This window comes from Mobula birostris, chromosome 1 (assembly GCF_030028105.1).
Source record: "Mobula birostris isolate sMobBir1 chromosome 1, sMobBir1.hap1, whole genome shotgun sequence".
Classification (NCBI taxonomy): Eukaryota; Metazoa; Chordata; class Chondrichthyes; order Myliobatiformes; family Myliobatidae; genus Mobula; species Mobula birostris.
The window spans coordinates 92,387,974-92,410,773 of NC_092370.1; the positions used below are offsets into that span (position 1 = coordinate 92,387,974).

Sequence of the window (22,800 nt, forward strand, 5' to 3'; positions counted from 1 at the left end):
GGTCACCAAACCATCAATTTCATCATCCAGATCAGAATCAGGTTTGATATCTCTGGCATATGTCATGAAATTTGTTTTGTGGCAGTAGTACAGTGCAATGCATAATTTAAAAAATCATAAATTACAATAAACAATATATTAAAATTTAAATTCAATAAGTCATGTAAAAGGAGACCAAAAGAAGTGAGTGAGTGTACATGGGTTCATTGTCCGTTGAGGAAGCTATTGGTGGAGGGTAGAAACTGTTCCAAAAATGATGAGTGTACATCTTCGGGCTGCTGTACCTCCTTGATGATAACAATGAGAAGAGGACACATCTTGGCTGATGGGCATCCTTAATGATGGATGCCACCTTTTGAAGATGTCCTTGATGCTGGGGATCCAATCCTTCTGCTTCCCACTAATTTTTAAAATATTATATGCCATCTCTTTTGCTTTAACATTGTCTTTGACAATATTGAAATAGTTTAGAGTATTCATTAATGACCCTTTATAATATATTAATTTTATTATGTGTAGAGTTAAAATAAATATTCAATTAATTGAAAAATGAGAGTATTTTATATATAATGATATGACATTTCTGAGTTATAAAGAACTCAATTTATGGACAGTTATCAGAAACAGAGCATTAATCCAAGACTGCCTGTACATAGTCAGATCATCTCTTGGCCTCTGATGCTCCAATGAAAACAATTTGTTCAACCTCTTCTAATGGCCGATATACTCCAATCCAGGATTCACTTTTATCAACTCGCCATTGATCTCATGTGACTTAATCTTCAAGAGTAGCCTACAATGTGAGACCTTGTCAAATATTTCCCTTGTCCATGTAGACAATATCTACTTCCCTTACATTATTAGTATTCTTAATCACTTACTCAAACAGCTCAGTTCAGATTTGTGAGACAGGACCTCTCCAGTACAACGGCATGCTGACAATCCCGAATAAGTCACCACTCTTCCAAGTGAGAGTGAACCCTTGCCCTAAGAATCTTCAATAATTATTCTACTGATGTAAGGTTCATAAGCCAGTAAATTTCCTGGTTTGTCTCTGTTGCCCTTCTGAAATCATGGGACAATATTGGTTCTTCTTCAGTTGTCTGGCACCTTGCCCATGGCCAAAGGGGATACAAAGGTCTCTGCTAAGACCCACACAGTCTCCTCCCATGCTTTCTTCAGTAATCTGGCATAGATCCTATCAGGCCATGTGAACCAATCCACCTTAATATTTTTCAAGACATCTAACACCTTCTCCTTAATATTGGTGTGCCCGAGAATATTATATACCTCTCCCTAATCTCACTATTATCCACACCCTTCTTGTTGGTGAATACCAAAGCAATGTGCCCATTATGGACCTCAACTATTTCCTCTGGCTCCACACACAAATTTCTCCGTTGTCCTTGAGAGCATCTACCCTTTCTTTAGCTACCCTCTTCCTCCTAATATACGTATAACGTATCTTGGGATACTCATCAATTCTATTTGCCAAGGGCTGTTTACGACCACTTTACCTGGAGGGAGTATTTGACACCCCCCCCCCCTACATTTTTTCACATGAAAAATAATGAATTGTGGAACTCACTGTTTTAAAAAAAAAACACTTAGTTTTGGGCCAATTGAGGTATATTACTCTGAGAAGGATAGATTTTTTGTGTTGGATAAAATTCTTACCTCCTGCAGCAAAGGCAGGAGGGGATTGAGATACTGGTCAGTTATGATCCAATGGAATGAAATGATCAAGGGACAGAATGATTTGCGTTCCTTCTTGCAGATGTGGGGTGGGGGGGGGGGCTTGTTATTGAATGGCAGTGGCTGGTTTGGAGCCTTCATTAATAGCCTAACACTGAAGTATTGATGGATGAGTGAATTTGCAAATCCATTCATATGGAGATTTGTCCAAACTCTAAGCAGTGCCGTTCAGTGACAACTATTTTAATTATGCACTTTCTAACACGGTCTTATTGTGATAGAAAGAATACATGCTCCCAAAGTTTTGTGCTCATTAAAAGGCTAGTGACTGAATCACAAATCACAATACAGTAGTTTTTAATCTTCAGTTAACATTGTGAAATATGAAAATAATGTGTAAAGAATAAATGGGAAAGTAATAACCATAGTCTTTAATCCAGCATTTTAATTCTTTCTTATATTTGTTTTAGGAAAAGCATTTCTTGGTACTAAGTTAAAACGTTGCCTAGTAATTGTTTTAGTCAATCATCTTAAGATATTTCAACAGATACTAAATGTGTGTGCTTCAGCACATCAGATTACACTGCACCAGTAATTTCTGATGCCATATTTTATTCACTTATCCTATGTTGTCATTCTTAATCTTTTTAGCAAATTTAAATGGCTGTCCAGCTGTTTGATTTAATCTCTTTTAGAAGTTGCTAAAGCCAAATAGTATCATTTTAGATTAATAATGCTGAAGGAGAGGCTTATCCTATTTGAAGTGGATTGCCATACATCCAAATGAACTTTAGTTGGATGATAAGAAATATTAATGAAAAATATTGTTGACAAAAAATAATTTGCTATGCAATATCTGAAATAAAATTGCTGGAAGACTCAGCATTATTAGGCATCAACAGTGATTCTTTAATGTGAAACAGTTGCTTGGATTGGAGATTGCTGTAAATGGAAATCAAAGTTCACAGATGTGAATATCCTTCAGACATTTTCCTTCAGGAAAAGAATGGGATGAAAACCAAGTGGCCCTTTTGATTAAAAATAAGAAAAAGTGTTAATATCCTCTTGCTTTACTTACCAGTGCAAGAAATTGATCAAATATCCCTATTCCTATTGAAAAAATATTTCCAGATCTGGAGTGCTGCTTAAACATATATTTTTTAAAAAATTGGGTTCCGAAGTCCCTAAAAGGATGTTTTGTAGCCAGCAAAGTGTATTATTGATCACTGCTGTGATGTAGGAAGCTGTGGCCACTTTGCATTCAGCAGGCTGATGCCCTTGGGTCTCTGAGTTAATAGAAATATCCTGGTGACCAGATGATTGGCATGTATGAGTGTTGACAAGTGTGTTTTGAATTTCCTTGCTCTTCCAGTGTTATCTTCTCAGACAGTTCCTTGGGTATGAGGATAACTCGTTTTCGCTCTGGTCTTGTTGGTCCTGAGTGGATTGATGAAGCCATTGTGGGAACTGTCCTCAAACACGGAAACAAGTGTACTACCAACTGAGACTTGGCTGTCCCAAAGGAATTACCCCTGACAGAATACGCACAACATTTTTCATACGTTTCAGCACAAGTATCATTTCTTCCTTATGCCTGATAATGATTGCTAAATCACCAATTCCCTTAGCAATGAAAGCAGGCTTCAATTATACCAATCCTAAGAAGAACGTGGTAACAGGCCTCAATGACTATCAACCAGTGATGAAGTGTTTTGTGAGGTTGAGGTGAAACATATCAATTCCCTCCTGAGAAGTGATTTGGATCCATTCCAATTTGCCTACTGTTACAAAAGGTCCATAGCATATACCATCTCATTGTGATAGAAAAAATACATGCTCCCAAAGTTCTGTGCTCATTAAAGGGCTAGTGCCATCATATGCCGTGTGCCATTAACCCTGGAACATCTGGACAACAGAGATTCATACATTACGATGGTTTTTATCGACAATAGCTCGGCAATCAATCTTATCATCCCCTCAAAACTAATCAACAAAACTCAAGACCTTGGCCTCAATACATCCATTTGTAATTGGATCCTCGATTTCCTCACTTGTGGACCACAGTCATTTCACATTGGCAACAACATCTCCTCCACAATCTCAATCAGCACGGGTTACCACAAGGCTGTGTGCTTAGCCATGTGCTTTACTTGCTTTACACTGATGACTGTGTGGCTAAGCACAGCTCCAATGCTGTATTTAAGTTTGCTGGTGACAGCACTGGCATTAACTGAATCAAAGGTGATTACGACTCGGCAGATGGAAGGGAGAGCAGACGTTCTGGCTGAGTGATGCCACAAAATAACCTTTCAATGTTGGCAAGACCAAGGATCTGGTTATTGATTTCAGGAGGAGGAAATCAGAGGTCAATAAGCCAGTTCTCAATGGGGGACCGGAGGTGGAGAGGGTCAACAACTTGAAATTCTTCAGTGTTATTGTTTCAGAGGACAAGTTAATGCAATTATGAAGAAAGCACAATAACCCATCTACTTCCTTTGGAGTTTGTGAAAATTCAACACGACATCTAAAATGTTGGCTAACTTCTATACATGTGTGGTGTAGAATCACTAACTGGCTGTATCACAGCCTGGTATGGAAGCTCCAATGCCCTTGAATGGAAAATCCTGCAAAAAATAATAAATACAGCCCAGTCCAACACGGGGTAAAGTTCTCCCCACCATTGAGCACATCTACAAAGAGCTTTGTTGCAGAAAAGCAGCATTCATAATCAGAGTCCCCCACCACCCAGGTTCTGTTCTCTTCTCACTGCTGCCATCAGGAAGAAGGTACAGAAGCGTAAGGACTCACACCACCAGTTTCAGGAACTGTTACTGTCCCTCAACCATCAGGCTCTTGAAGCAAAGGGGATAACTTCATTCAACTTCACTTGTCTCATCACTGAACTGTTCTCACAACCTTGACTCACTTTCAAGGACTCTTCTCTTATGTTTTTGGTATTTATTGCGTATTTGACCCGGCTGGTGGCGTAGTGGCATCAGTGCCGGACTTCGGGACGAAAGATTTCGAGTTCAAATCCAGCCGGCTCCTCTGCATGCTTTCCATCCGTGCTGGGTTACGAGCTGGTGATCTCTTTGGAAATTCACCGTACTTTCCTGTTGCTTATTTATTATTATTTTATTTGCACAGTTCTTTGTCTTTTATACACTGGTTATATGCCCAATTTGTGTGATATTTAATTGATTCAAAGGTGGATAGCGGCTTTGATTATGCTGGTCACTGCCCTGTGGCGGTGAGACGCATAGACAAAGCCAATGGAGGGGAGGTTGATATCCGAGATATGCTGAGTTTTGTACACAACTCTCTTGCAGTTTTTTGCAATTGCGCACAGAGCAGTTGCCATACAAAACTGTTACCTATCCAGAATGAATGTGTTCTATGGTACATCAATAAAAACTGGACAGGGTTAATGAGGACATGTTCAATTTCTTTGACATGCTGATGAAGTAGGGTCATTGGTGTGTTTTCTTCTATGTGACAACATGGTTGGAGTAGGGCAGGTTATTGATGATGTTCATTTCTGAGAATCTGAAGCTCTTAACCCTCTTATCTTCAACAATATTGACGTGGACCAGCACATGTACACTTCCCCCTTCCGGAAGTCAATGACCAGCTCTTCTGTTTTGTAGATATTGAGGGAAAGGTTGTTGTCACGACAGCAATTAATGATGTCTGTGTCTGAAAGGATGAAGAAAGAGGCATGTGAAAAAACCATCTAGGAACATATTATCCTGTTTTGTAAATGTGTGGTTGTTCCTTTGCTTGGTGGCAATACCAGAGTAGGAATATCTTTACACGAGGAGTGCAGTGTTCTTGAAGGTGACTTTCCAACATCTTTTCAAGGGCAGCTTGAATGATTAATAAATGCTGGCCTTGTCAGCAAAGCCTGCATCTTTTGATTGAAAACATAACAATAAAAGAATTAAAATAACCAAGCTTTTCTTATCTATGTTAATTAAAAAAATAGTTTACAGTACAATTGCAGATCTTTCCCTCACACCGATTGTTAATGTATAACAATGTTGGGTATTCAATTACAGGCATTTTTACCAGTAAAGAACACTGCCATCTTTATATACTGGCCAGTAATAGAGTGGATTTGACAAAAATGCGACCATTCTTGTTTAAAATGGAAGAAGGCGTCTTGAGTATTTGTGCATTTTTGTTACTAATTGGAACAGTATTTTACAAATTATAACACAAGGATCAGGAAAAGGAGTAGCAAGCACTGTTCAGCCCCTTGAGCCTGCTTTGTGTTCAATTAAAATCATAGCTAGGCTGATCTTGGCCTCTATTTTTCTTTCCTGTGCAATCATGATAAATCTTTTACTCATAGATTGTCCAAGAAACTATCATAGCCTTGACTATAAATAATGATTCAGATCCACTGCACTCTAGGGTTAGGAATTCCTTTTTACTTCACTTTTAATGCAATCCAGAGGTACAGCGTGGACACCAGTCCTCGCATTCCCATCGACTTCCCCCAGATTCTACCACTCGCCTGCACACAAAGGACAATTTATAGTGAGCAATTACCCAACCAACCTACATATCTTTGGAGGAAATTGGTGCATCTGGAGTTCAAAGGGAAAATTTGCAAACTCCACAAGGAGAGGAGTTTGATGATGTGGAGAAATGACCATATAAGATGGCTGTTTGTGTACCATCTGCAAATGGCCATCTTATATGGTCAAGCAACACACATAAAAATTGCTGGTGAACGCAGCAGGCCAGGCAGCATCTATAGGAAGAGGTACAGTCGAAGTTTTGGGCCGGGACCCTTCGTCAGGACTAACTGAAAGAAGAGATAGTAAGAAATTTGAAAGTGGGAGGGGGTGTAGATCCGAAATGATAGGAGGAGACTGGAGGTGGGGGATGGAGCCAAGAGCTGGAAAGTTGATTGGCAAAAGGGATATGAGAGGATCTTGATGGGAGGCCTAGGGAGAAAGAAAGGGGGAGGGGGGAAGCCCAGAGGATGAGCAAGGAGTATAGTGAGAGGGACAGAGGGAGAAAAAGGAGAGAGAGAAAACAATAATAATAAAAAATAACGGATGGGGTACGAAGGGGAGGTGGGGCATTAACGGAAGTTAGAGAAGTCAATGTTCATGCCATCAGGTTGGAGGCTACCCAGGCGGAATATAAGGTGTTGTTATATGATCATTCCTTTTACCCTGAGATTCTTTCCTGAGTTTGGATTCCTCCAAGAGGAGAAACCTTATTGAGCTACCTCAGAATCTTTCACTCATTCTTCTCATTCTTCTGAACTCCAGGGAACATAAATTCCATTTGCTTAATTCATTGCTCATAAAATAATTCTTAAAACTTGAGGATCATTCAGAGAACCTCCTCTTCACTGCATCCAAACATAACCTTGTTTAAATGAGAATACACTGTAGTCCAGGTATGATTTCACCAAAAACCATATAAGCAGCATGGAGGTGTAGCCGGTAGAGCTGCTGCCTCACAGTGCCAGAGATCTGGTTTCATTCCTGACTAAGAGTGAAGTATGTGTGGGTTTTCACATGGCATAGATTCGAACACAAGAGGAGCGTCCCGCTCCCTCTGGATGAACCGGACCTGGTGGCATCGAGATTCATCGTCACTGAGGAGGACATTAGAAGGCCCTTCCTGAAGATAAATCAAAGGAAGGTGACGGGCCCAGATGGTGTCCCAGGACGGGTTCTCCGGGCCTGTGCAAGCGAGCCAGCTGGAGTGTTTGCTGACATCTTCAACTGTTCCTTGCTTCAGTCTAAGATCCCCTCGTGTTTAAGAAGGCAACGATAATCCCAACGCCGAAGAAGAGCAAGGCGGCATGCCTGAATGACTATCGATCTGTAGCTCTGACATCAATTGCTATGAAGTGCTTCAAGAAACACACATCAAAGTTGCTGGTGAACGCAGCAGGCCAGGCAGCATCTCTAGGAAGAGGTACAGTCGACGTTTCAGGCCGAGACTCTTCGTCAGGCCTAACTGAAGGAAGAGTGAGTAAGGGATTTGAAAGTTGGAGGGGGAGGGGGAGATCCAAAATGATAGGAGAAGACAGGAGGGGGAGGGATGGAGCCAAGAGCTGGACAGGTGATTGGCAAAAGAGGATACGAGAGGATCATGGGACAGGAGGTCCGGGAAGAAAGACAAGGGGAGGGGGAACCCAGAGGATGGGCAAGAGGTATATTCAGAGGGACAGAGGGAGAAAAAGAAGAGTGAGAGAAAGAATGTGTGCATAAAAATAAGTAACAGATGGGGTACGAGGGGGAGGGGGGGCCTAGCGGAAGTTAGAGAAGTCGATGTTCATGCCATCAGGTTGGAGGCTACCCAGACGGAATATAAGGTGTTGTTCCTCCAACCTGAGTGTGGCTTCATCTTTACAGTAGAGGAGGCCGTGGATAGACATGTCAGAATGGGAATGGGATGTGGAATTAAAATGTGTGGCCACTGGGAGATCCTGCTTTCTCTGGCGGACAGAGCGTAGATGTTCAGCAAAGCGGTCTCCTGGTCTGCGTCGGGTCTCGCCAATATATGAAAGGCCACATCAGGAGCACCGGACGCAGTATATCACCCCCGTCGACTCACAGGTGAAGTGTTGTCTCAGCTGGAAGGACTGTTTGGGGCCCTGAATGGTGGTAAGGGAGGAAGTGTAAGGGCATGTGTAGCACTTGTTCCGCTTACACGGATAAGTGCCAGGAGGGAGATCAGTGGGGAGGGATGGGGGGGACGAATGGACAAGGGAGTTGTGAAGGGAGCGATCCCTGCGGAATGCAGAGAGAGCGGGGGAGGGAAAGATGTGCTTAGTGGTGGGATCCTGTTGGAGGTGGCGGAAGTTATGGAGAATAATATGTTGGACCCGGAGGCTGGTGGGGTGGTAGGTGAGGACCTATTCCTAGTGGGGTGGCGGGAGGATGGAATGAGAGCAGATGTACGTGAAATGGGGGAGATGTGTTTAAGAGCAGAGTTGATAGTGGAGGAAGGGGAGCCCCTTTCTTTAAAAAATGAAGACATCTCCCTCGTCCTAGAATGAATAGCCTCATCCTGAGAGCAGATGCGGCGGAGACAGAGGAATTGCGAGAAGTGCTTCAAGAGATTGGTTATGGCACACATCAACCACAACCTACTGGTCAACCTCGATGCTGTGCAATTTGCCTACCAGAGGAACAGGTCAACGGCAGATGCCATCTCTCTGGTCCTACATTCCTCCTTAGAACAGCTGGAGAATAAAGACGCATACATAAGGCTCCTTTGCATTGACTACAGCTCTGCCTTTAATACCATCATTCCAAAAAAAATGATTCCTAAGCTCTGGAACCTGGGCCTTAGCACTCAGATCTGCAGCTGGATCTTCAACTTCCTCACAGACAGGACCCAGGCTGTAAAAATAGGGGATAAGCTCTCCTCTACAATCACTCTGAGCACCGGTGCCCCACAAGGCTGTGTACTCAGCCCCCTGCTGTACTCACTGTACACCCATGATTGTGTAGCCAAGTTTCCATCGGACTCAATATGTAAGTTTGCTGATGACACAACAATTGTAGGCCGTATGTTGGGTAATGATTGGTTTGAGTACAAAGAGGAATTTAAGAACCTGGTGGCATGGTGCGAAGACAATAACCTATCCCTCAACGTCAGCAAGACGAAGGAATTGGTTGTTGACTTCAGAAGGAGTAGCGGACCGTACGACCCAATTTACATCGGTGGTGCGCAAGTGGAACAGGTCAAAAGCTTTAAGTCCCTTGGGGTCAATATCACAAATGACCTGACTTGGTCAAACCAAGCAGAGTCCACTGCCAAGAAGGCCCACCAGCACCTTTACTTCCTGAGAAAACTAAAGAAATTTGGCCTGTCCCCTAAAACCCTCACTAATTTTTATAGATGCATTGTAGAAAGCATTCTTCTAGGGTGCATCGCAACCTGGTATGGAAGTTGTCCTGTCCAAGACAGGAAGAAGCTGCAGAAGATCGTGAACATGGCAGCACATCACACAAACCAATCTTCTGTCCTTGGACTCACTTAACACCGCACGCTGTCGGAACAGTGCTGCCAGGATAATCAAGGACATGACCCACCCAGCCAACACACTTTTTGTCCCTCTCCCCTCCGGCAGAAGGCTCAGGAGCTTGAAGACTCGTACAGCCAGATTTGGGAACAGCTTCTTTCCAACTGTGATAAGACTGCTGAATGGATCTTGAGCCGGATCTGGGCCGTACCCTCCAACTATCTGGACCTGCATCTCGGTGTTTTTGCACTACCTTACTTTCCATTTTTCTATTTTCTGTTTATGATATATAATTTAAATTTTTTATATTTACTATTGATTTGTAATTCAGGGAGCAGGAAGTGCAGAATCAAGTATTGCTGTGATGATTGTACATTCTAGTATCAATTGTTTGGCGACAAATAAAGTAAAGTAACGTATTTATTTACTGAGATACAGTGTGGTATAGGCCCTTCCAGCACTTTGAGCTGCGCCACCCAGCAACCCCCGATTTAACCCTAGCCTAATCACAGGAGAATTTATCATGGCCAACCAGTATATCTTTGGACTGTGGGAGGAAACTGGAGCACCTGGAGGAAACCCATGCAGTCATGGAGTGAACATACAAACTCCTTACAGACAGTGATGAGGATTGAACCCAGGTCACTAGTACTGTAAAGCATTGCTACCATTATGCTACCGTGGTGCCTAATTAAGGATTAGCACTAATAGATGGTTGATAGACATGGACTTGGGCCGAAAAGTTTTTTCCCCTGCTGTATCTCATTATGACTCCAGCTATAACAAGCCTTTCCTATGTTTGTCCCCCATCTCCTTTGAATGAAAGGCTAGCATTTCATTCGTCTTTTCAATTAGTTGCTGGACTGCCACTCTTAACTTTCCATGTTTCTTTTACAATGCCACCCATACCTCTCTGAGTACAATGCACTATGTAATGATTTGATCTATATGAACCCAGTATGTAAGGTGTACTTTTCACTGTACCTCAGTATTTGGCAATAATAAACCAATTCCAGTTTCAATACTACAGTATTTGAGGAATATTTCACTTTTAATAGACTTTCCTTGGTGGTATCTCTGACCACCCAAGATCTACAAAGCAAACTTCAGAAATCCATAGCTCAAAGATTTATAAGCAACATTTCACCGGATTCTACATCTGCACAAAATGACAGACAGACATACTTTATTGATCCCGAGGGAAAATGAGTTTCGTTACATTTGCACCAACCAAGAATAGAGTATAAATATAGCAATATAAAGCCACAAATAATTAAATAATAATATGTAAATTATACCAGATGGAAATAAGTCCAGGGCTCAGGGTGTCTGACCCTCCAAGGGAGGAGTTGTAAAGTTTGATAGCCACAGGCAGGGATGACTTCCTATGATGCTCAGTGTTGCATCTCGGTGGAATGAGTCTCTGGCTGAATGTACTCCTGTGCCCAACCAGTACATTATGTAGTCGATGGGAGACATTGTCCAAGATGGCATGCAAATTGGACAGCACCCTCTTTTCAGACACCACCGTGAGAAAGTCCAGTTCCATCCCCACAACATCACGGGCCTTATGAATGAGTTTGTTGATTCTGTTAGTGTCTGCTACCCTCAGCCTGCTGCCCCAGCACACAACAGCAAACATGATCGCACTGGCCACCACAGTGAACCCATTATGAATATAGTTTCTTGTGCTATACAGGACTGTGATCTTTTTTTCTCTACTTTCCACTCCATTCATTCGATCAGGCTTGAACAGAGTTGTGAATGGAGTTGTTGTTTAAGCACTTGACATTACAGACCCCTTTGTTGTCTGCGATAGAAGTGTGAGTATGACTGGGGACTGAGTTGCTGGGAACAGGAAAGAATTGATGCTATTGGTTCTCGGTGTTTCCAGTTTAGAATAAGAATGTGAATGTTCACCTGTTGTGCAGACCCAGTCAATTCTGAGTGAACGGATTTATTGCATCCAAGTTTCCAGACAGACAAAATATGGACAACATATTAATACTCTAATAAATTATACAATTTCTTTCCTGTTTTTTTTTATCATTAATACTCCAAGACATGTGTATGGACAGAAGTTATAGTGATATTTACACTGATGAAACTGGTCCTGTACTGGATAATGCTTTAAGAACGGGACATTTATAATGTGGATACTGCAGATAAGCCACCGAATGATCCCATTTGATTGTGGATATAGAATAAGATGCATTGGTCAGTGACATGACTTTTAATGCCATTGGCGCAGAGAGTGGTAGAAACAGGACTAATAAATGTGGGTTTGACAAAAACAACTGTTTATTGCCTCTATCTCTTTAGGAGGCTAGAGGATTTTGGCAAGTTTTAATTGATCCTTACCATTAAGCTTCCTGTCTGGTTGCATCACAGCAGTGAATTGTGACTGTCAGTGACCACTATAAACTGAAGAGAGTTGTGGACACAGCTCAGCACATCACAGGAACCAGCCTTCCCTCTGTGGACTCTGCCTGTACCTCTGCTGTAGTAAACCTGCCAGCATAATGGAGGCCCCACCTACCCTGGACGTTCTCCCCCCTCCCCCCTCCCATCGGGCAGAAGGTACAAAAGTCTGAAAGCACGAGACTGCAGGCTCAGAGACAGTTTTTACAACGCCCCCCCCAATTGTATGGATGTCTCTTGTACAATAAAACAGACTCTTGATCTAACAATCTACCTCACTGTGCTGATCTTGCACCTTATTATTTATCTGCACTGCACATTCTCTGTAACTGTTGTACTTCACTCTGTATCCTGTTGTTTTATCTTGTTCTAACGCAACACGCTGTTGAAGTAATTGATCTGTATGAACAGTATGCAAATCAAGTTTTTTCACTTTACCTCAGTACATATGGCAATAATAAATCCATTCCAATTCGTATTCCACTGCAACATTAGTTGCAATTCATTATCAGAACCATATGTTTATGAATTTGTTAAAAAGTACTTTTAATAACTGGATATATCCAACTTTTTCCAAGAAATTTGATTAAAAACGTTACTAATAACACTTTTGAGGTGAATTATGGGGAACCATCACTGCAAACAACGAAGAGGCAAGCGAAAGCAAAGCAAATTCACGAGATGTGCCCTGCTGATCCACTGCAATATTGATGCATTTGGGGTTGGAGCCATGCTGATTGGAGCGGACAGTTCAGCGGGAATATGGTGGGACAGAGGAGTTCTGATTCCTGTCCAGCCAGCCTGGGTGTAAGGATGGATCACTTAAGTGTCAAGCTGGTTTGGAGAGGTTGAGAATGGCTCCTTCGGCAGCGAAATCCAGGTCCAAAGCGAATCACTGGGTGGCTTGTCCCTGGCCCAGAGCAATTCGCTGCAGCAAGACCCGGGTCCTAATGTGAGGGACAATCCAAATGCCAGCCTATATAGACTGGAAGGACGAGGTGTCGAGAGTTGGGTGAGGTTGGATTGCTCTGGGTGGCTGAGCTGACTTGGAGAGGTGGAGAATGTCTTCTTCAGCAGCGAAATCTAGGCCTGGCCCGATTCGCTGTGGTGGGATCTGGTTCCCGGTGAACCCTGTTCGGACAGTTTAAATGCTGGTCCAGATTGTCTGGGGGCGCCTCGCCACAACACTAAGACTGTGAGACTGCCCCTGCCTGCTGTGCTTTGTTTCTCTGAGCTTCACTGTGATCTGCCTTGATGATGTGATGAACTGAATACCAAGGCTTTCGGTCTACTCTGGTGCTGCAGGGAATTGGATCGAAGGACTCAATTTGTTTTGGAATGCCGTTGTTGATGGCTTCTATCGTTTGCATGATTTGTTTTTCTCTTTCTTTCTCTGTAGGTGTTGGAGGTTGGTCTTTATTGTTTTATTGGGGTCTTTTGGGTTCCTTGCTTTGTGACTGCCTGTAAGCAAACAAATCTCGAGGTTGTTTAATTTAGGTTCTTTGAGAAGGAATGTACTTTGAATACAACAATAATAAAAGAAAAAATGGCCTTGAAGTGAACCAAAAGAAAACTGAAAAATTTAGTCCCTGTGTAAGGCATATTCATTCCACAGGTTTCAACAGGATATTGTACATGTGGTGTTGTCAGGTCGTAACATTAGATAAAAGCACATAAAGCAGCTGAATACTTTGGGGACAATATATTTACCTAGTTAAAATGGAAGTGTAGTTTCTTAGTTAAAACGATTGTAGTGATATAACTTTTTTAAAAACGAGAGCGTGCCTTGTGTGCATTTTTGCATTTAATTTTGTTCACTTAGGGTTTGCATTGAAGCAGTTACTAACTGTTTCTCGTGAATTGTCTTAAATTCCTTAAGCAACCAGCATGGTGACAGTGTTACCTTGCGAGCTGAGCCCAGCTGCAGGATGGTGCTTGTTCATTAGTGATCTCTCTGTCTCTGTTTACAGGAGGACCTGGATCCTCCTTTGTCATGTAGTGATGTGTCACATTCCAGCAAACCTTCCTTTTTGATGGAGGCTGTCAAGGGAGTAACCATTCATCTCTGTAGTTCACAACTATTCAACTTAAGTTTAAGCACATGCTATCATGTGTCAAAAATAGGGACCGGCAGGGAATTAATATTGTAGTCAGTTTTTATCAATTCATTGTTGTGCACAGCTACTTTAGATGAAGATTGGTGCATTATGCTTTGGTTATAACCTATGAACAATGACCAGTTTGTTGAAATTTCAAAACAAAAACAGAAGCCTGAAAAATCTCATTAAGTTGAGACCCTGCATCAGGAGTGAGAGAGACCAGGGGAAATTGCCAACATGTATAGCTGTTCATTGGGAGGTGGGGCAGGGCAGGGGAAGGCAGGCAAATGAAACTAGGTGGAGCAGGAGGTGAGGAATAGAGGCTGGTAGTTGATCAAAGTTCAGAAAGATTCAAAGGTTCATTTATTATCAAAGCATTTAGCTGTATACAATTCTGAAAATTGTCTTCTCCAGATAGCCACGAAACAAATGTAACCCTCAGGTTTGGCCATCATGCGTTTGTCTAGGGGAAGATGCTTCTGGCCCGGCCAAACTGAAAAATCTTGTTTATGTGGATGCTGCATGATGTGTTGCCCAGTTACAAATCCGAACTGCAAAATATCAGACAGTACACCATACGCAATTTAATGATTAAACTTTATAAATCTTACTCTGACTATAGGGTTAGTAAAGAAAATAAAAAGAAAAAGGGCCCATTTTAATGAAACAGTCTAATGTGCACATTGGAGCTCACAGACACGTCCTGTCGTTCCTCCATCGACCCCCTCCGAGTGTCGCTGACCTTTAGACCCTCGCTCCTAGACCACTCCATCTGGCGGCCTACCAACTCTCTCCGTTCACGTCTTCCTTCTTCATCTCTCACCAACAAAAGAATGCCAAATCCCTGCTTCCAGACCCACAAGAAAGAACAACATACTTCCTATTGGCTAGCATACATTCCAAAGCCCCCGTTATCTCTAGTCATAACCCAAACATTGCTGCTACAGAGAAACCATTACCTTAGCAGTGAAACATTGCAGAGAGGCTATTGTATTAATAGCGAAATCTTATAGCATGTTACACAAAGATAGGGGCATCCACTGTTCAGGGGATGATAAGATGAAGGGCAGGTGGAACCAGGTGGGGAAAGTGAGGTGAGACAGGCTAATTATTCTGTAGTTCCTGGCTTACTCTCTCCCTATATAGTGTGCTTCTACTTTCTCTTTTACTTATAATATCTCTAATTTTTTTTATAATCTCTTGTTAAGTTTATCAAGAATATTATCATATTCCCTTACCTTTTGTCAATTTTTTGTTTCTCTTTGCTGAATTCTGTAAGTTTCTCTGTCATCAAGCTTGCTGCTTTGTTTTCTGCTTTTTATGCCATCAAACAATATATGCCATGGCTTAATTATTATTAGATCTCCCAATAGCCCGGAGTCAACTTTGTTTAGATTGAAGTTCTTGGTTTCAGGTTGAACAAGATCAATTTTTTTTAAAGAAAATTCTCTATTATGATCACTCTTCCCTTAGCCCCTTAACTACCAGATTAATAATTAACTCTTTCACATGTAATAATGCAAGATCTAAATAGCCTATTCTCTTGTTAGTTCTTCAGGATACTGCTCTGGAAAACTATCTGTTGGTCATTTTTAGAATTCACCTACTATTATATTATTTCTTCTAATTTGGTTTGTCCACTCCATATGTAAAGGCTACATGACTATTGTACATTTGTGACATAAACCCCTAATGCCCTGATTAACACTCTAACTTAATCATCAATAATTGACTATTATCAGACTTTTGGAGAGGCAAAAATCCCTCTTATTGTCTTACCTAGCGATGGATAACTTGGTGCATGTTCCCTCTCTGAACTATAAAATCAGATTATTAGCTGAATAGGGAATTTGAACCCATCCTTTCTTCCACTAAGGCAAGCCAGCAGGCACACTTTTGCTGAACCAAATTTCCTCTACATGCCAGAGCGAAGTGCAAACATAGACTATCATGCTCGCACATCAGTGAAGCAAAATGCCCCCTAATTTATCTGGAGAGCATGCTTGCTGAACTCTTGCTCATCTATACATAGCAGGTAACATTGGTTGTTACAGCCGGAGGTGGTAATAGGAATAACCTCCCATCACTTACTAGGTGCTCCCAATGGCATGCACCTCAAATAGCCTCTGACAACCAAGTCCAGCTCCTGGCCTTCTGTATAGGTAAGTGTGTGGTGTATAGGTAGGTGTGTAGGTATGAAAATTGGCACGGCAGGGAAATGGTTAACAATTAGGAATTTGTGGGCCTGTTATGTTGTTGGGCAGATTGACCCTTGATACTAGATAAGGGGAGAACCATATGTGACCCTGGTCTACTGGATAACGTGCCTAAGAGCAAGCTAAAAGTGCTGATTTGTGTAAAAGTAATTAATCACCTTGTCTCTAAAGAATATTTTTTTTAACATTGTTTTTAAGATTAATAGGATGCATTGTCCCTCAGGGGTCAAAGGTCAGTTGTTACAGGTCACCCAAACGTGGTAATTGTAGGTATGGAGGATGTATGTTGGCTTAATACATGGCCAGCACTTGCATTGGCCCAAGTTAGGGTCGTGTAAGCGTCGGATTGGACGCCTAGCCCCTCTCAGCTGGACTGGGAAGTGGCAATAGCGCCATAAAGGTGGGAAAATTCTTTCTTGCGCAGACCACTCGCCTGGGTCCCACCTCCGGGCAGAGCAGCTGAACAGGCGCCAAGGACCTCCACCCTAGCCAGGCCACGGTCAATCGACTGCTTCAGGGACCACACAGACTATACTCAGCGGAGTAGACTACTAGGGGTTGCTTAAGTTAGCCATACCTATTAGTGGTGTAGGTAGTGTACAATATAAAGCATTTCTCACAACTCTCTATTTTCGTCTCTGTATTAACAATAAAGTGAGTCTTGGAGGAACTACCGAGGCTGGGTCCATTTGTTCAAGTAAAACCAAGTAGTTGCAGCATCCACCCGTCACGGTTATTCTTATTGGGCATCAGTTTGGTGGAACACCTTCATGAGTGGCTTAGCTACTAAGCACAGCGGAACAGTTTCTACTGATTGGAGAAGGGGAAAAAGTTACTGGTGCCTTAAAACCAGTGGCTTTGGGCAGATGGGGCTCATCAGCCATGGTTGGCAGCTCATCTAGGAGAAGGAAGACTTTGAGGTCAGACCTCTGCTGCCTTGTGGCTATACCCACTGATAGGGAAGGCTTCGGGAATTAACCTCAAGGGAAAAGTCCGGAAGCTGCAGCCCCTAGGGCATTGAGTTCAATCTTGACTGGCAGCTCCTGCGATGCTGCTGATACCAAACTGTATCAGTTTCTGCTGTTCCTTTGAGATCGTCAGATAAGTGGAGATGGGGAGCTTGCTACGTGGGCAACAGCTTGCTCTCCATATACTACTGCCCAAGCTTGCATATCTAGACAGCTGAGACGCAATATCCACGATCAACACTGACTGATGAAGGCCTCAGAACATTGCACAGTCTATGAACCACTCCATTTGAGCTTTTTCTTCAAACCCTCATTATTAACTATTTCTGTAAAATGTAAGAAAAACACTGGAAGATTGTGTTACAAAATGTAATCTGATGGCTAAGAAAGTGTTTGATTTCCTGGAGGACTTGTGACTTTTTGGTTTAGATAGCCGTAATAAACTTCTGTATAGCCATTTATACAGATAACTGTTATGATCTGAAAACAGAGTCATATAGGACATTCAAAAGTGAACTAAATAAAATTTAAATGAAAAATAATTTTAAGAGCTATGAGAATAGCGGGGGAGATGGGATTGATGTGATTCATCTCTTAGCAGCCATCACAGATTTTATAGGTTAAATAGTCTCTTGTAGTGTCATAATAATTCTCTGATTCTTTCAATAATATAGAATATTTCACATCTCCTTTGGGCAATTCCATGTAATATTGAACACATTGGAAGCATTCACTGTGAGCTAATTAAGTGCTTCAGTAGTATTGATTGAAGGATCATCATTAGCAAAGGCCACAGGGTAATTCTTGTATTAACCCGCGGGCACGGGGTATTTTATGTCATTATGAGAGGCTTTAATTTAAAGGCGATCTCAATAGCTGTACAGCCCTCCCGTACGAGAATAGGATATAAACCCATAATCTTCTGTACAAAGTGACCTGTAGCTGACACTATCATCGCGGTCACAAGAACTGGGCATGGACCCATAGTTATTACATGCAGCAATGTTTACGAACAATGAGAGGACATTGAACTATAAAACCAATGGTTTCCTCTCCACCAATGCTGCATGACCTACTGAGTAAAGAAGGATCTACATTCTGCATATAGTTGCAAGGCTCTCTATTCTGAATTGGATCTGGTTTTGATTCAGTTTGATTACAGACCTTCAGCATGTGCATTTTTCTTTGCTTTTCCAACATGTAAATGTTGTTAACATTTTAAACCCACTCAAATGTTTTATGATTTCTAAAAATATCTTGAAGAGTTCCAATACACCTGGTTTTTACTTCTATAAAGCATGCTTTAGATCATTTTAGATTGTGGATGAAATTTGATATTGTTTGATGATTTGGGTCCCAAACTTATCTGTTTTGTCTTCATCAGGTCTTTTTCCAGCCATCCTGAATCTGGCCAGCAATGCTATCATCTCCACTAATGCAACCTGTGGTGAACATGGCCCTGAGATGTACTGCAAACTGGTGGAGCATGTCCCCGGGCGGCCTATACGTAACCCACAGTGTCGTATTTGTGACCAGAACAGTGCAAATCCCAAAGGTATGTGTATTTGTGGTGATTCGTGTACCTAACTCGGTGTAGTGCTGATTCCTGCACTGCTAAATAGGAATTGACATCTTGCATATAGTTACAAAAGTTTCTATTCTTAGTAGGATCTGGTTTTGATTATTGAATTCTCTTCCTTAAATAATAATCTTGTTAGGTTGGGGGAAATGGCTGAGAGTTACAATTCCCAATGCTGAGCTTACATCGCTCATGAAAATGGGGGGAGAAAAATGACCTTTCTGTGATTATGCACACCAACATTCATTAGGAAATGGACATGAAGTAATTTTCGAAGAACTCTAATCCAACAATATTATGGATACTTGTCATTCTAACCCTTTCCCTCAAGCCAGCTGTGGGTGGAGATTCTAGCTATTATTTGTAATTTCATCAAAAACTCTTTTAAAGAGGACACAGTTCACAGTTGCCTGCACAGCTCTTCTTCTCAAAGTTTATTAAAGTGTTATCTTGTTACATGAGGTGTGTGTGGAATGGATCCTGGGATTTTAATGCCTTGATAGATTTGCACGTCCTGTGTGTACTCCCTTGACAGCCCTTCCTCCTGGCTGGGCCTTCAGCTAGGAAGCAGAAAGAAAACAAGAGGGTAGTTGTAGAATAAGGTGCCTACGGACCCACTGCTAGCCAGGTAGTAGCCAGTAGTGCTGAAGACTGAAGCTCTTGCTGAGAGTCAAGGAACTGAAGTCTTTACTGTCTTTTCTTAAGTTTGATCTTTGGAAATGGATTCATTCCTGGTATATTTTTGGTCCAAAACCAGATCCAAGTTTCTTCTTGAATTCCCTCAGCCAATGTGAAACTCGTTCCAGAGAAAGGAAAGCAGAGCAGGAAACCAGGACGGGCTGTGGAGGTATTGAGCCAAATACAGCAGATGCAGACAGATACAGGTTCCAAAACAGAAGCCCTGGAGAGGGAGGCCAAAGTAGTCAGTGAAGCCAGAAACTAGAGAGATTCTGGTGCATTTAATTCCTTTACTCAGTGCAGGGGAGAAACCAACAGCAGGCTTCATTAAGATTATTCTCCAGATATGAGGACAGAAAAGGCTTGGGGAAGAAGTGTTATTGTGGGTGGGATGATGTTGGGGAAAGTGCAACTAGGCACAGGCTGCAGTATTATGTCGATCGGTGCTGTAAGTATAGTGGGTGCTGATTGTTGGATGTAGTCAATCTGACAGGACCATAGCCTCCATACCCCTGCTATCCATGTACCTAGCTAAACTTCTCTTTAGTGTTGAAATCAAGCTCACATGTGCCACTTGTGCTGGCAAGTCATTCCACACTCTGGAGTGAAGAGGTTTCCCCTCAAGTTCCACTTAAACTTTTTACAAAGTTTGTACCTCTCACCCTTAACCTCTGGTAATAGTCCCACCCAACCTCAGTGGAAAAAGCCTGCTTGCACTTACCCTATCTATACCCCTCATAATTTTGTACACTTCCATCAAATCTCTCAATCTTCTGCATTCTAAGGAATACAGTTCTAACCTACTTAATATTTCCTTATAACTCAGGTCCTTTAGACCTGGTAACATCCTTGTAAATTTTCTCTGTTACTTTTTCATCCTTGTTTACATCTTTCCTATAGGTAGGTGACCGAAGCTGCACTCAGTATTCCAAACTAGGTCTCACCAACATCTTGTACAACTTCAACATAACATCCTAATGCACTGATTTATGAAGGCCAGTGTGCCAAAAGCTTTCTTTATGACCCTATCATGATGCCACTTTTAACGAATTATGGAGTTGTATTCCCAGATCCCTTTGTTTTACCACACTTCTCAGTGCCCTACTGTATAAGACCAACCCTGGTTGGTCCTGCTGAACTGCAAAACCTCACACTTGTCTGCCTTAATTTCTTTCTGCCATTTTTCAGCCCATTTTTCCAGCTGATGTGGATCCTTCTGCAAGCCAGGTTAACCTCCCTGTCCGCTACACCCCCAATCTTGGTGTCATCCGTAACTGCTGATCCAGTTAAGCACATTATCATCCAGATCATTGATATAGATGACAAACAACAGAGAACCCAGCACTGATCCAGGCCTCCAGACAGAGAGACAACTATCTACTACCACTCACTGGCATCTCACACAAAGCCAATGTCAAATCTTATTTACTACCTCATCTTGAATGTCGAGTGTCTGAACCTTTTTGACCAGTCTCCCATGTGGGACCTTGTCAAATGCCTTGATAAAGTCCATGTAGACAACGTCTACTGCCTTACCTTCATCTACTTCCCTGATAACTTCCTCAAAAATCTCTCTAAGTTTGGTTAGACATGACCTACCGTGCATGAAGCCAAGTTGACTATCCGTAATCAGTCCATGTGTATCCAAATACTTGTATATCCAATCCCTTAGAATTACTTCCAGTAACTTTTCTACAACTGTTGTCAGGCTCACTAGCCTATAATTTCTTTGTTGATGTGGTGGTCTGTGCAGTTTAATCCCTTGGTACTAGCAACTGACCAATCCTCTTCCTCTTGTTTCAGTTGGTGGGGTATGTAAAATGAAGCTTGATCATTTATAATGACTAAGTCATGTGGAGATCCTGAAGCAAATGTGTCCTGATAGATTGTACCATCAGCTCTCCTCCACATTCCATCTATTTGTGAATGTTCTTGACCTTATCAGCACACTGTCAACTTAGAGTTACAGTAATGAAGTCATACAACTTAGAAATAGGCCCTCCAACCCTAACTTGTCTTGCTGAGTAGATCCCATTTGCATTTGGCCCATATCCTTCTAAACCTTTCCTATCCTTATTCCTGTGTCTTCCTCAACTGGAGTGAACTACACAAATGGAGAAGGGGCAACTACAGACTGAAAGTATAGCAAGATTCAAGAATAATAAATCCTCCTCTCTCTTTGTGAATGTACCTATAGAGCGACATCCAATACAGAGCGCTATAGATGGAACCAACAATTGGTGGCAGAGTCCAAGTATTCAGAATGGCAGACAATTCCACTGGGTGACGATTACTCTGGACCTGAGACAGGTAAGGAGAAATCAGGAAACAAACCTTTACATGTCCTCAAGGACATTAGCGGATTAAGCATCATCTGCGGAGAGAAAAGGACAATTGAGACTTTAGGTTGAGATCCATCATTTATTCAGATCCATTTCAGATGATGCCAGACCTGCTGAGTTCCTCCAGTAATTGTTGTGTTCCTCCGGATTCCAGCATCTGCAGTCTCTTGTGTCTCCACACATCTTGTATCATCATGTTAGTTCTGGTGTATTCCTCCAGCCAGTGTACTCAATGGGTTGAGGAGGTAGTTACTAATTGTAGAGTTGTGAGTATAGAAACAGGCCCTTTGGCTCAACTCATCCAATCATGATGGTTATCTACGCGAATCCAATTTTCCTGCAACAGACCTGTGTCCCTCGGCTGCTTTCCCATTCATGCACTTATCCAAATGTCTTTTAAATTGTATTTGGCTCTACCACTTCCACTGGCAGTTTGTTCCATATAATCACTACCCTTGGGGTGGAAACATTTGCACCTCAGATCTCCTTTAAATTCTTCTCATCTTATGATCTCTAGCTTTAGACTTTCCTGGTCACAGAAAAAGACTCTGAATATTAACCTTACCGATACCATTCATAGCTTTATAAAATTCTTGAAGTTCATCCCTCAGCCTCATACAGTCCAGTGAGGGCCAACACATTTGTGGGTTTGGAGTCACAGGGTGATGATGTCAGCTTTCCTCCCCTGAGGAACTTTGTGGATCAGACGAGTTTTCATGAAAGTCCTCTCACCAGTACAGTGATTAGCTCTTCTTCTAACAAGATTCAGATTTGCTGTTTGAATTCATGCTGCCCAG

At 42.0% G+C, this 22,800-nt stretch overlaps 1 protein-coding gene across 3 annotated transcripts in view; it reads left to right on the top strand.

Moving 5' to 3' along the window:
* Positions 1-22,800, top strand: part of lama1 (laminin, alpha 1) — a 346,500-nt gene that overhangs the window by 37,301 nt on the left and 286,399 nt on the right. For all 3 annotated transcript variants that reach the window (XM_072259264.1, XM_072259251.1, XM_072259258.1), the window contains exons 2-3: positions 18,789-18,959; positions 21,859-21,971. In XM_072259264.1, the coding sequence (XP_072115365.1) occupies positions 18,789-18,959; positions 21,859-21,971 (284 nt within the window). The remainder of the gene's footprint in view (positions 1-18,788; positions 18,960-21,858; positions 21,972-22,800) is intronic.